General features: G+C 40.4%; 1 protein-coding gene across 5 annotated transcripts in view; it reads left to right on the top strand.

The window, feature by feature from the left end:
• Positions 1–14,984, top strand: part of OTUD3 (OTU deubiquitinase 3) — a 139,712-nt gene that overhangs the window by 4,997 nt on the left and 119,731 nt on the right. For all 5 annotated transcript variants that reach the window (XR_010118942.1, XR_010118941.1, XR_010118940.1 and 2 more), the window contains exons 2-4: positions 3,318–3,466; positions 7,248–7,360; positions 10,419–10,541. Coding sequence is in view for 2 of the 5 variants with exons in the window: in XM_055261575.2 (XP_055117550.1) it covers positions 3,318–3,466; positions 7,248–7,360; positions 10,419–10,541 (385 nt within the window). In the remaining 3 variants the exon portion in view is untranslated. The remainder of the gene's footprint in view (positions 1–3,317; positions 3,467–7,247; positions 7,361–10,418; positions 10,542–14,984) is intronic.

The following is a 14,984-nucleotide window of genomic DNA, read 5'->3' as shown; positions in this document are numbered from 1 at the left end:
TGGGATTACAGGCGTGAGCCACTGCACCCGGCTGATGATCTCTCATATTTTCTTATGACCTCTTCAGAATCTAGTATTTTACACTGATAGCACACCTCACTGTGGATTAGCCACATCAGGTGCTCAGTAGTCACATGTGGTTAGCAACCACTATTAAACAACACACATCTAGACAATTGCTGTGAATTGCTAGGTATAGAAATTGGCAGAATCCTGAGTCTATGTCGTCTACCTCCATAGAGCTAAGGTGAAATTACCTTTTATTTGCCAAAATCTATGTGGCTTCCAGGTTTTCATTTTATTATACAGGTATAATTTTAATTTCACATGACAGTTGGAGGTATTGATCATGTCCCCCGAGCCTTCTTTAGGCCAAACATCACTAGTAGTTCTTCATATAGTATTAAAGCCACATCATTTATCTGAATACGTCTCTCTTAAAATACAGTAGCTAGAATGGTACCCAGTACCCTATCTGTGGTCTGACCTCAAATAATAAAACCTTCTCCTTTTTCTGCACGTTTACTGTTATTACTGCAGCCTAGAGAGCACGTTAGGTTTTTTGGTGCATGTGTTGCAATATTGTCTAATAGTAAATTATTGCGCACTCAAAACATTTGTGTGCTCTTGATGTAATTGGTTGTTTTTGTGAACTCAAATGCGAGACCTGCCATATATCCCTATAACACAGTGCTTCTCAAGCAGGGATGATTTTGCCCTCCAGGGGACTTTTGGCAATGTCTAGAGACATCTTTGTCACAACTGATGGGGAGGGAGGTAGTGATGTGCTACTGGCAGCTAATGGCAGAGGCCAAGTATTCTCCTAAACTTCCTACAGTGCACAGGACAGCCTCCCACAACAAAAAAATGATCCTGGAACGTCAATAGTGTGGAGATTGAGAAGTCCTGGTATAGGTAATGGTGAGAATGTGAGCTCAGGAAGTGGCACCGATCTCCTAGAGGCCCTTTGGGCAGCGGTGCTTTGTTCTCATGAGTTTCTTGAGTGCTCTTATTGGGCTCACCTAAGGAAACCCAGTTCACTGGAGTGTTTGTTCATTACCTTGTAATCCTGTCAGAAAAGGAAATGATTTGTCTATTTTGACTTGTTTTTGGTGAGCTCAAAGTTTGGTAAGTATAGAAAAGCATATTAAAAAATGTAACAATTACTCTTAAATATTACTTTTCATTCTACTACCTAGGGGTAACTATGGCTATCATTTTGGTGTTGACATTCGAGTGAGAGCCACGTTATTTGGACTTGGATCCTGGGCTGACCACTTACTAGTTTTGTGACCTTGGGCGGGTTTCCCCTGAGGGATGGTAATAGGACCTATCTCAGAGTTGTGAGACACAACATGTTTAATACATACAAAGTGTTTAGAACAGTCCCTGGCACATTGTACGAACTATTTAAGTGGTTGTTTCTGTGTGTTTTCTTGGCATACGTTTGTGTGTGTTTCTATGTCTGTGTATGTGTATAGTGTACAGATGAACTTGGTTGAGTTCATGTGGCATATACAGTTTTACACCTACTTTTTTGGAGAACATTTGCTCATGTTATTAAAAGTTCTTAGGCCAGGCGTGGTGGCTCACGCTTGTAATCCCAGCACTTTGGGAGGCCGAGGCGGGCAGATCACGAGGTCAGGAGATCGAGACCACGGTGAAACCCCGTCTCTACTAAAAATACAAAAAATTAGCCGGGCGTGGTGGCGGGCGCCTGTAGTCCCAGCTACTCGGAGAGGCTGAGGCAGGAGAATGGCGTGAACCCGGGAGGCGGAGCTTGCAGTGAGCCGAGATTGCGCCACTGCACTCCAGCCTGGGCGACAGAGCGAGACTCTGTCTCAAAAAAAAAAAAAAAAAAAAAAAAAGTTCTTAGCAAACATGTAACTGTAGAATACCCTGAATTTTGGTACATTAAATGTAAAATAACTACATAAATTTGTGATAAACCACATCTCTTAAACTAAATTCGAGAATAGGCTGATGGTGGCAGATGCTGATTAAGAAAAGTTTGAGGGAAAAGCTTGACATTTAAATTGTTTTATTGATTAACTTACTTTTCTCCATGGTTGAAAAAAGACTGCCATTGTCAGATTTTAGCAAAACACCTTAGTCTAGCCTATAGAACTCTATATTCCATTCCTTCTAGAATCTTGTCTTAGATTGTTGGAAAGCTTCTTGGTTTTTAATTTATAGAATCTGTCTTAATTCTCCCCTCCCCTGCAAAAAAAACAAAAAGTGTATATTCTTATACATTAGAAGAGATTCCAGCCTTTCTATAGCTTTCTGTTGAAAATTCACTTTTCTGAGTTGAAAAACAAAACCCCCTTTTTTCCTACACATTTAGACATGAAATCTTTCTGAAAGTGATGAGTTTATACTTTGGAATTACAGTATCATAGTTTTTCATTTGGAAGAGTAAACAGTTGGGTGTAAAACTGGGCAACTGTTTGGCTTCAGAATTGTTTATTTCCGTAGTTTTAAGGATACCAGATTGTGTTTGTCTTGTTTGAGTCTCTGTGTGTCTAAGCCTCTGTGTTTGTGATAGTTTGGAATTTAGAAGCCTTTGAGGGGTTTGAAAGTAAAGATAACTCTTACAGTTTATTACCAGTATTTTAATTTTAGAGAAACAAAATATGGTGTTTAAAGTTTTCATTTGGCAGGAATAACAATGGCATTGTTGCTCCCTGGGTGCTAAGTGAGGAGGCAAGGAGGAAGTGTCTTTCCACAATGCAGCTGTTTGTTGTCCAAGTGCTTTCCTTCTCATGAGTTTCTCCACTGTGTTCTTGGGACTCAAACAGAGTATTGTTCAGTTGTTAGTATCGGCAGCTTGACAAATTGCTGTTTTTTGGGTACTATTTGTTAAATGGATGATTACTTAGCTGGGCAGCTGTAGTGGAACTTGTTTTAGAAAACAGGCTATAGATAGGACATGATTTTGGAAGAGGATCTGCAAATCATAGCCCTTAGGCATGGAATGGCCTGTAAGATCTGGACCTTGTAGTCAGGTGGTTAGTGTATCACCAGCTCCACTTGTTGAAGCAGATGAGGCCCAGGGAAGTTTAGTGACTCCTGAGTCAGCCAGCTGGTACATGGGGAATAGAATCCTTGTTTGCTGCCTCGCAAGAAGGTAATATGGTTGAATATGCCCTCATGCTGTCCCCCGTGGTCTTGGAAGAATCCTGGACTATTAGAGTTGAGTCTTTACCTCTGTGTGCACAAAATATTTCCATGGATGATCTGGCATGAAGCATCATTGTTTTAGACGAACTAAGTTCATTTTTGAAAGGTCTTGACTCATGTTGTTGTTTTTACAGTAATTGCTTGTTCAGAGCTCTTGGTGATCAATTGGAGGGACACTCACGAAATCATCTCAAGCACAGACAGGAGACAGTGGACTACATGATAAAGCAGCGGGAAGATTTTGAACCCTTTGTAGAAGATGACATTCCTTTTGAGAAGCATGGTAGGTTCACTGTGGGACATTGGGTCCTTCAGGAGTAATGCATTGGGTAATTAAGTCCACTGGCATCCTCCCCCCTCCCAGCCAAGGGTTTGGTTATATAAATCACGACATTCATTTATTCAACAAATATTTGTTTGCATACTTGGTTATCGGCAGCATGCTAGGTAGTTGGGGATCAGTAGGTTTAGCTGTATATGCCCTTAATAAACATGATGATGTTAATTGACCTGAAAAGCGATTAATGACTTCTTACTCTGCGGGGTGGGAAAAGCAGGCTATAACATAGCTTGTATAGGTTGATCCTATTTTTGAAAGGTATACAGACACGGTAGGAAAAGTCTGGAAAGATACTAACATTTTGTTTGTTAATTCTTAGCTTCACTTATTTAAACTTCTATAGAAGGGAGATAATAATAGCATCTATCTCATAGGGTTTTTGGTGAAGATTAAATTAGATAACAAAATTAAAATAAGCCCTTAGTAAGCGTTAGCCATCTGGGGATGGTGGGACTATGGTATTTTAAATTATCCTCTGTAGACTTTTTCTGACTTTTAGATGATCATGTATTACTTTTAAAATTAGAAAAACCAATAAAATCATGTTAATTTCTCACCCAAACCCCAAACACAATCTGTTTTCTTTGAGGCAAGTCAGTTAGTGATTTTAATTGGTTCCTATTTAATAGGCATAGATCTTATAGAAAATGCATATGAACTTGTAAACTTTAATTTCAACAAATATTTACTGAGGATCTACTGTGCTCACTGCTTATATGTCTTACAAATGGCATTTTCATCACAGGGCTTATAGTCTTTTCTGTCTGTTATCAGGAAAGAGAATTGATCCTTTGTTTTAGAGAGCTAACTCTGGAGGCCATGCCGAGAATGGATGGGGAGAGAGACTGATAAAGGAGAGTAGTTAGAAGGTCTCCACACTGGCTAGATGAGAGTAGAGGAGGTCTCCATCAAGGTAGCTACTGAGGATAATGAGTATGGCCCAAACCAAGCCACACTTTGACAGTGTAATTGACAGGACACATTGGAGGTGAGGAGGGCAGAGGGAGGAGACGAGTGATTCTGAAGTTTCTGCTTAGGGAATGGGTAGTTGGCTGTACCGTTAGCAAGAGAGAGGGCAGCAGGAGGGGGACATTTGGGAGAAAAGGTATCAGTGATCCCAAAGTGTTTCCCATTCCTTACTAGGAAAGAACTTACTCAGTAGGCACCAGACACAGAGCAACAAAACTTCCAATGGGTGATTTGTACCAATCACTGAGTTCAGATGGTCCCTCTTCCTGGGATTACTTTTTGGCTAGCAGATAGGCATGGTTTACTGGATAGTCATCAGTTGACAAATTAAATGTATGTATATGGGACAAATTTTGTAGTTTAATGCTGTACAAAATGAATTGTGTCATCCAATGAAAACATCATTTTGGATGAAACGGGTTTTTAGTTTATGATGTGAAACTCCACTTTGAACATTGTCAGCGAAGATCACATGGTGGATTTGGGGGTGTTACAGGATAGGGAACTCAAATCTTTGGTTGCCAATGTGATAGTCACTTTAGATGAACAGTGGAAAGGTGTTTTCTTGAAATGTCACTATGCATGCCTGTTGCTTGGAGCTGCTTAAGAATTTGAGCATCACAGAAGTAAGAAGTCACTTTGACGGTCAGAGCAGAAATGAAAAGAAACCTGGAAGTCTGCACATTGTCTTTGTGTGTCAGTTGAAGGCTTGGCTTGTTACATTGATGAGTCTTGAGTCATAGTTACCTGTTTTTAATGTCAGTGTGCTGCCCACCTTGTTGTACTGTGAGCTTCTCAAGGGCAGGGACTGTGTGTCTTTGTTTTGCGGTATGGCAGTGCCTGGCATCTGGTAGACATTCATAAAGTATTTGTTGAGTGAATAAATGAATGGTTCACTATACTATTAAGGACCTGGTCACCCTTGCATCTGGCTGTATCTTTAGGATTATTCTTTTCTTTTAGACTGTGGCTTCAGAGAATCAGCAACATCTTTCCCCCAACTGTACAAGTATCCAGATCAGAACCTGAGTGTTCTTAATGCTTATCTTCCTCCCTTCTCATACCCGTTCATTACATGTTACCACTCTACCTCAGCAGTTTCTTTCACTGCTATTACCCCGTAAAATCAGACCTCTGTGGCCATTTGCTTAGATTTCGTCCATACTGTTTGGTATCATTGTCTCTTGATTCCCTCAGTCTGTTTTCTATATAACAGCCAAAGTGGGATCTAAATGTGTTTTTCCTCTGTCTAAAAGCTGTTGGTGACTCATCTGCTGACCTCAGTATAGAGCCCAGTTCTTCATGATCTGGGATTTTCTTATTTCTCTGTCCTCATCTCTTGCCATTCCCCCCAACATTTTCCACCTCTCCATCTCAGCATTCTCAGTTCCTGCCATACTAGAGTTCTCTCTCTCTCTCGTCTGTCTCTCCTCTTCTTAGAACACCATCCATTTCTCCTGTCTTAACTCCTCCTTGTCCTTTGGGTATTAGCTTAGTTGTCTCAGTTGAGAAGCTCCTCTGATACACCTTACCTCCTGCTCCTCAATTCCACGTTGGCTTATGTTTACCACTTGGAGTTAGCCAAACTGCAGGGTTCGAGAACACAGTCCTTGCATGACTTCCCTCAACTTTTGGTACCATCTACAAGTTAGGGTCTCCCAGAACCTCCCTTAGGTTCCATAATATGGTAGTAGGACTCACAGAACTCACTGAAAGCTATCATGCTAACAGTTACGGTTTGTTACAGGGAAAGGATACAGATCAATACTACTAGCCAAAGGAAGAGATGCATAGAGCAGTCTGGAAAGGTTCCAGACACGAAGCTTCTGTTGTCCTCAGGGCATATTCTCCTCATGGCATCTGTGTGTGACAGTACACATAGAATATTGTCACCTGGGGAAGCTTACCCTAACTTTGGTGTCCAGAGGTTTTTGTTTTGTTTTGTTTTGCTTATTGATTTATTGCATGTCTAAGTGGTTGAACTCAGTCTCCCCTCTCACCCTATCACCACCACAAAGGTCTGATGCCAGATGTGGTGGAGAGGCCCATCATGAATAACAGATACCCAACCTTTGGGAATTCCAGAGGTTTAGAAGTGACCTTCCAGGAGCCCAGGATAAAGGCCAGACCTTTCTTTGGGCAAGGCCAAATTCTTACTGCACATGCCCTTCCTGAAGCACTTGTGCATCATTAGTGCCTATCTTGTTTGCCCCTCACTGGTTGTGAACTCCGCGAGGGCAAATTGATGGAGTGGCTGAGAGCCAGGACCTTGGCATTGGGCTGCCTAGGTGAAACCTCAGCTGCACTGTGTACCAGCTCTTTGACCTTGGCACAGTTTTCAGCTATTCTGCATCTGAGTTTCCTCATGTATAAAATGGTTTGTATAATAGTACTTGTCTATGAGATGTGATTAGATCAGTGCTTGACACATAATAACCATTCACTAATGCAAGCTGCTAAGATTACTGTGTTATGTTTCCAGTGCCTTTTATTGAGTTAGCGTATTGGAAGTAATCAGTAAACATTTATTGCAGAAGAAATAAATAGATCTTTGCTTTATGAATGACTAGTGTTCTTCTGAGTAGCAGTCTTGTATTGTTCAACTAGCTAAATTCCTAGACTCTACAAAGTTAATGGACTTTTCAGATATATATCGTTGTTTCTCATTATTTGGAACTCAGTAAATACCAAAGCATGTTTGCATTTGGATTTTTCCACTATAAAGATGTCATTTTTCTTTCCTATTTCCATGCAGTGGCCAGTTTGGCAAAGCCTGGTACTTTTGCTGGCAATGATGCAATTGTAGCCTTTGCAAGAAATCATCAGTTGAATGTAGTGATTCATCAACTTAATGCCCCTTTGTGGCAGGTAGGTCACCTATTTAAACATTTATCTTAAGCTCTTATTTCTAAATCAGCTTTGGGAATATCCGAAGATGATGGGGCTTGACCTGTGAACATTGAATTATGCAGAGTAACTTGGACTGCGAGCCTAACCAGAGACAAAAATCTTGTGGTGGTCCAGAAGTAATCTCTGTGCTATGTACAAATGGAGTCCAGAGTATAATTTAGAAATCTTTTAAAATGCTGTAAATATTCAACAGTCAGCTAATTGGGCAGGTTGGGGACAGAGAACCTAGTGTGGAAACACACAGGCTGTCACCCCCTAAAGTCAGAGTGCTGCCTGTTGCCTTGTACCTCAGCTCCTAAAGACTGAGCATGTGGTTTCTGTTAATTCCCCACCCTGCTCTGCTCCACCACTGCCCCATTTCTCACTTTTTCTAATTAAAAAGTTAAAATACAGTACTTGTAGAAAAGTTAGAAAATTGAACAAGCTCCTAAAAGGAAAAAAATTTTATTAAAAATTACATTTAAAATTTTATTGAATCACCCAGAGAGAGGTTATTGCGGTTAATGTTTTAGTGAGTATTCCTGTCATTCACACACACTTGGCTATAAAAACATTGATACATAACTGGAAAGGAACATATCACAATGTTTTTACACACTTTTAAAACACATACACACATGTATCCATATCCACGTATATACGGACACTTCTGTGTTATTAGCATAAAGGTAACAGTGCCCTTTTTTTCATATGACACCTGCATATATTCCTTTGTAAATTGCTCAGTCATAGCCTTTGCTGATTAAAAATAGGTTTATAGGGATATAATTTACATGTAGCAAACTTCATCCTTTTCCAAGTGTACAGTTCTATGTGTTTTGACAAACACAGTCATGTAACCACCACTACTATCAACACATAGACTAGTCTACTCTGGAAAAAGTTACTTCCAGGCTCTTTGTACTTTGTAATCACTGGCCCCCTCCCCCAATACCCAGCCTCTTGTAGCCCATTCTCTGATTTGTCCTTATAGTTTTGCCTTTCCAGAATGTCATATTAAAGAATGCAGCCTTTTGTCCCTGGCACAGTGTCCTTTTAACAAAATTATGCTACAACAAAATAAGATAGTCCAGGGATGGTGAGAAATTTTACCTTATGGGGATAGAAGGAGCAGGAGTGAAACAGTATCTGCTTGTGTTCTTTGGGGCAGTGTTGCGGATGTCCCAACAGCAGGGTACCAGATAGAGCTATCATATTTTCCATGGGGCTCTGTTTTCCAAGGGTGATGTTTGAGCAAGAATACTGGTTACCCCTTTGTTCTGTTTTTTGTCGTTAAACTTACACTGTTTTGCAGAAGTTAACAAAATCATTTGAATACGCAGCATAATGACCCTCACCTTGAAGGAGAATACTCAGTACCAACTCAGTAATCAGCTTTCCTTTTCCTCCATTGATGACTTTTTTCCCAAAGTTTCTTAGTTACCTAGGTAGTTGTGGAAGACATTTCTGCATAGGTAAATTTTTTTTTGAATTTATTTCTGTAGTGTTCTCTTTCATAAATTCCTGAGCATTGAAAGTACATCTTTTTAAAATAAATTTACTAATATTTCCATTGGATCCCCCATGTCTTCCTACCCCAATGAAGCATCTTATAAAATTTAAGAACTGAAACTGCATTGGTTGCTACTGTCATGGTTATGAGCTCTTTCATTAATAAAGAGTAGGCTTATACTCACACCATGGAGATACTGAAACCTACATTTTTTTTCTGGTTATAATTGGAATATGTGCTCCTGTGAACAATCTAGATGTATGTAACATAGAATGTGAAAGTCCTCTGTAATCTGCCCGTGAAAGTCACGGTTAACAATTTGGTGAATATTCTTCCAGTTAGGTTTTCTATTCCTAATGTATATATATTATTATTATTAGATATGTAAGTGCTTTAGGGATTATGTCAAAGATTCTGATAAACTGTTTACTTTCCCATTGCTCTTCCTGGGAGACAAATGGTGCTCTCTATTTTGTATGTGTCTAAACCAGACTCTCTGCACTTGAGATCTGCGTATTCTACTGGAAAAGCTTCCAAGCTACTGACATCTAGACTTGTCTGGTTCCTGTTTGTTCCATGGTTTTTGCTTTGTTTTTAGACTGTGGATACTGTTTAAAGTAAGGGTAGTATCTTATTACGTGTGACTTTCAGTAAAAAGAATGTGCTGATGTTTTGGAATTTAAACAAAGGAACCATTACTGGGCTTTCTAAGGGACAAAGTTAGAATGAGAGTTTCTGTGGAGGTGGCAAGTTTTATTTGGGGTATGCCCAGACCTTCGGGCTTCTGTACTGCACAACTCTAGGGAGCCCCATTCTTGTGCTGTGTGTCAGGCGTGTAGTTCACATAGAATACCTTGTGGGTGGTGCCTACAGGGTTGAGCGGTGCAGGCCGTACTACTTTATGTAATTTTGTTTTGAAGTTGACGTAGGTAGGAGATTTGGGTTTGTTGTTGATAATGTTTCTCATTTAGGTGGTTAACAGAAAATGCTATTTTCGTTTTAACGAAAGGGGTGGATTTACCTTGAAGCTAATGAAACATCAGGCCACTCATTTGTAGGACACCCTTTCTAGGTCTTGGGAGAGGTTCTACCAGTTTTATATTTATAATTTTGCATTTTTTTTTTCCTCAAAGAGAGCGTTCAAATAGGGCTTCAAGCTCAACAAATCTGGATCTGCCCCTGGGCCTTTCCCTTGGAAGGGGCTTGTGCATTAGAGGGGCTCAGAGGTAATACAGCCTCTGAAGCTTAAGCTTATTTAACTTCATCACAAGTCTGCCCCTGGTTTTTGAATTTCTTACATGGATTTATTTCCATGGAGTTACATATTAAATAAGCATACAGGAGCATACACACGTAGGAAGGAGGTAGTTTGGAAATTGCTTGTGACATATCCCAGGTGTGTTCCCAATTAGTGTCTGCATAGACCTGCTGACTGGGCTTCCTCAGCAGGCCAGGTGGGTGTTTCTCTCCAGAAGCTGACAGTGTTCAGGTCCTCACTGGCACGGCCTCTTCTTTTGTCTACAGATTCGTGGTACAGATAAAAGCAGCGTGAGGGAGTTACACATCGCATATCGGTATGGAGAGCACTACGACAGTGTTCGGAGGATCAATGACAACTCAGAGGCACCTGCACATCTCCAGACGGATGTGAGTGAGGCCTCGGTTTTCTCCCGTATTCCCAGCCCTACAGGAAACAGGTCGAGAGCTGTATATCTGGCGCTAAAAACCAGTGATGTTTTTGTGGAAAGTTGGCATTAAGAATCTGTGGGCCTGATTTTAAAAATATTTTTTATTTCTTAGTTTAGGTGAGAGTGATAGATAAAATTGCTTATTACTATTTTGCTTTTTCTGATAGTTGTTAGGATTGTGTGTGTGTAAGATACATGGAATTTTAAAATTATTTTTATGTTTTAAAATCAACCCACACCTTTTTTTTTTTTTTTAATTGGAGATGGAGTTTCGCTCTTGTTGCCGAGGCCGGAGTGCAGTGGCACGATCTTGGCTCACCTAACCTCCGCCTCCCGGGTTCAAGCGATTCTCCTGCCTCAGCCTCCCGAGTAGCTGGGATTACAGGCATGTGCCACCATGCCCAGCTAATTTTGTATTTTTAGTAGAGACGGGGTTTCTCCGTGTTGGTCAGGCTGGTCTCAAGCTCCTGACCTCAAGTGATCTGCCCACCTTGGCCTCCCAAACTGCTGGGATTACAGGGGTGAGCCACCGCGCCCGGCCTAACCCATGCTTCTTATCTGAAATCTGAAAACTATAGTAAAGGTAAAGAAGAAAATAAAAAGCATGTAAAGTCAACTCAGCTACCTGAATGTAAATTTTGTTACTGTTTTGGTAGATTTCCTTTCATTTAATGCATTAAAACATGGCTGACATTTTATTTATATAGCTTTGTTTCCTGTTTTTAAAAATTAACATCATTGGCTGGTATGGTGGCTCACGCCTGTAATCCCAGCACTTTGGGAGGCCAAGGCGGGCAGATCACCTGAGGTCGGGAGTTCAAGACCAGCCCGACCAACACAGAGAAACTCCGTCTCTACTAAAAATACAAAATTAGCCGGGCATGGTGGCACACGCCTGTAATCCCAGCTACTCGGGAGGCTGAGGCAGGATAATCACTTGTACCCGGGAGGTGGAGGTTGCGGTGAGTTGAGATTGCACCATTGCATTCCAGCCTGGAGAGCGAAACTCCCATCTCAAAAAAAAAAAAAAAAAATCATTTCATAAACCTTTTTTCCGTTTTTACACATTATCCAAAACCATTGTTTTTTAAACAGTTTTATTTATTTTTTAAGATAAGGTCTCGCTCTGTTGCTCAGGCTGGAGTGCAGTGGCACCATCACGGCTCACAGCAGGCTTGTCTATGTGGACTCCAGTGATCCTCCCACCTCGGCCTCATGAGTAGCTAGGACTACAGGTGTGCACCACCATGCTTCATTAATTTTTTAATTTTTTTGTAGAGATGAAGTTTCACTATGTTGCCCAGGCTGCCCTCCGGCTCCTGGGCTCAAGTGATCCTCCTGCCTTGGCCTTCCAACATGTTGGGATTACAGGTGTGAGCCATGGTGCCTGGCAATTTTAATTCTTGAATAGCTCATATTTCTCCATGGATTAGAATTCAAAATATGTAATGGGATATATAGTCAAAGTCACTCTCCTACCCTTGTACTTCAGCCGCACTGTTTTCCCTGGATGCAATCAGTGGTATTAGTATATCATAAAATCTCCTATGGTTTACATATCAAGCAAATATATGTATATGTGCACATATTCCACTTTTGCCGTTTTTACACTCTCGCCACCACTAGTTGTAGCATCCTACACATACTACACATCCCACACATACATCCTGCACTGTGCTTTTTAAATTTAACGTGTCTTGGGATTTAATTCATGGTAGTACATAAGGAACTTCCTGTATCCTTTTTAAAGGCTGCGTAGTGTTCTGTTCTGTAGATGCATTATATTTTTGACCAGTCACTTACTGATTGACTTTTAGGTGGTTTCTAACCCTTTGCTATTACAAGCAACGTGCAGTACCTTTTATGTACCTCATTTCACTCATGTATCTGTGGGACACATTCCTAGAAGGTCCTTGCCACGTCAGAGGATGTCGATAAGTGTATTGTCAAATTACGTTCTAGCAAGATTTCACCAGTTTAAACTCCCACCTGCAATATGTGGCTCTTTTCCTGCACGGTGCACTTCGTCAACATAGTGTTACCAAATTTTTAAATCCTTTTCATTGTTAGGGGAAAAATTGTTTACTTAACCTAGTTTTAATTTGCATTTCTCTTATTTATGCATCTTTTCCTGTGTTTAAGACATATTTCTATTTTTTATAAATGGTATTCATTTTCTTTCCCCATTTTTTTCCCTATTAAGTTGCCTTAATGATTTTGGGGAGCTTTTTATGTATTAGGGAAATTAGCCTCTGTCTGTGATATGAGTTGCAAATAGTTTTTCGCACTCTGTCATTTGATTTTTTGTTCTTTCTCCTGTGGTCTTTGCTATGAAAGAATTTTAGATTTTTACATGGTTAAATTTGTTGCGATTTTCTTATATGCCCTTTGGATTTTGGGTCATAACTAGGAAAGTTTTTCCCACTCTGAGGTTAAAAAGAATTCTCCCATAGTTTAGAATAGTACTTTCATAGTTTCACTTTATTTATTTATTTATTTTTTGAGACTGGGTCTCACTCTGTCGCCCAGGCTGGAGTGCAGTGCTATGATCATGTTTCACTGCAGCCTCAACCTCCCAGGCTCAAGCGATCCTCCTGAGTAGCTGGGACCACAGCTGTGTACCACTATGCCTGGCCAATTTTTTATTTTTTGTAGAGATAGGGTCTCACTTTGTTGCCCAGACTGGTCTCGAACTCCTGGACTCAAGCAACCCTCCTGCCTTGACCACCCAAAGTGTTGAGATTACAGATGTGAGCTACTGCACCCAGCTCATAGTTTGACTTAAAAAAAAAATTAAATCTTGGCTTCATTTGAAATTTATTCATATAAGGGTATGAGGCTATGGATCCAACTTTATATTTCCCTTGTGATTACCTAGTTGTACCCAAATCATTGATTAATTATACATCTTTCCTCCACTGATTTAAAATGCCACTTTCTTTCCATATACTAAATTCCCATATGTATTTGTGTCTATTCCTGGACATTTGGTTCTGGTCCACTGATCTCCCTGTTCACATGTTGATGCCTCATTGTTTCAGTTGGTATATTTTAAAATCTGGTAGGATTTTTCACTCATAATTAATTTTCTTTTTATAAGTTTCCTTATATGTTCTTGTCTTTTCTTAAAAAAACAAAATGAATGTTAGAATCTATGTGTCTAGTTCAAAGGAAATCCTATTGAGGTTTTTTTTTTGTTTTTTTTTTTTTTTTTTGAGATAGAGTCTTGCTCTGTTGCCCAGGCTGGAGTGCAGTGGTACAACCTCTGCCTCCTGGGTTCAAGCGATTCTCCTGCCTCAGCCTCCTGAGTAGCTGGGATTACAGGCGCTCGCCACTACCCTTGGCTAATGTTTGTATTTTTAGTAGAGATGGGGTTTCACCATGTTGGCCAGGCTGGTCTTGAACTCCTGACCTCAAGTGATCTGCTTACCTTGGTCTTCCAAAGTGCTGGGGTTGCAGGCGTGAGCCACCGTGCCTGGCCCTATTGAGTTTTTAAAAATTGGAATCTCATTAAATTAATGGAGTAATTTAAGGAAAAGCTGACATCTTTTTGATGTTGAGTCTTCTATTATTTAATTGACTTTGTGATCCATATGAACATTTTCTTCGTATAGATCTTGCCCACTTTTTGTTGAGTTTATTCTTTTTTTTTTTTTTTGAGACGGAGTCTCGCTGTGTCACCCAGGCTGGAGTGCAGTGGCGCAATCTCGGCTCACTGCAAGCTCCGCCTCCCGGGTTCCTGCCATTCTCCTGCCTCAGCCTCTCTGAGTAGCTGGGACTACAGGCGCCCGCCACCACGCCCGGCTAATTTTTTTGTATTTTTAGTAGAGACGGGGTTTCACCGTGGTCTCGATCTCCTGACCTCGTGATCCACCCGCCTCGGCCTCCCAAAGTGCTGGGATTACAAGCGTGAGCCACCGCGCCCGGCTGTTGAGTTTATTCTTAGGAGGTGTTTTGTGTTTTTTGTGTCTATTGTAAAGAGATCTTTTATGTTTTCTAGTTGGTTATCATTTGTCTATGAGAGCTGTTAATAACAAAATGTTAATTACATACTTAGGTATCCCACAGAACCCCTCTTTTTTTAAAAGTTAAGGCAAAATTCACATAACATAAAATTAATCATTTAAAAATATATAGTCCAGTGGTACTCAGTACATCTGCAGTGTTTGTTGTACAACCACTAATTCTGTCTAGTCCCAAAATATTTTCATCACCCCAAAAGAAAACCTCATACCCATTAAGCAGTGACTCCCAATTCCCCCTCTCCCGTAGCAATCACCAATCTGCCTTTCTTCTCTATGAATTTGCCTATTCTGGACATTTTATGTAAATGGAATTATATGTGACTTTTACTTTGTGGCTTCTTTCCCTCAGTATAATGTTTTTGAGAGTCATTCATGGT

This window comes from Symphalangus syndactylus, chromosome 22 (assembly GCF_028878055.3).
Source record: "Symphalangus syndactylus isolate Jambi chromosome 22, NHGRI_mSymSyn1-v2.1_pri, whole genome shotgun sequence".
Lineage (NCBI taxonomy): Eukaryota > Metazoa > Chordata > Mammalia > Primates > Hylobatidae > Symphalangus > Symphalangus syndactylus.
The sequence above is the reverse complement of the archived record's forward strand: the minus strand, read 5'-3'. Positions and strand labels throughout refer to the sequence as shown.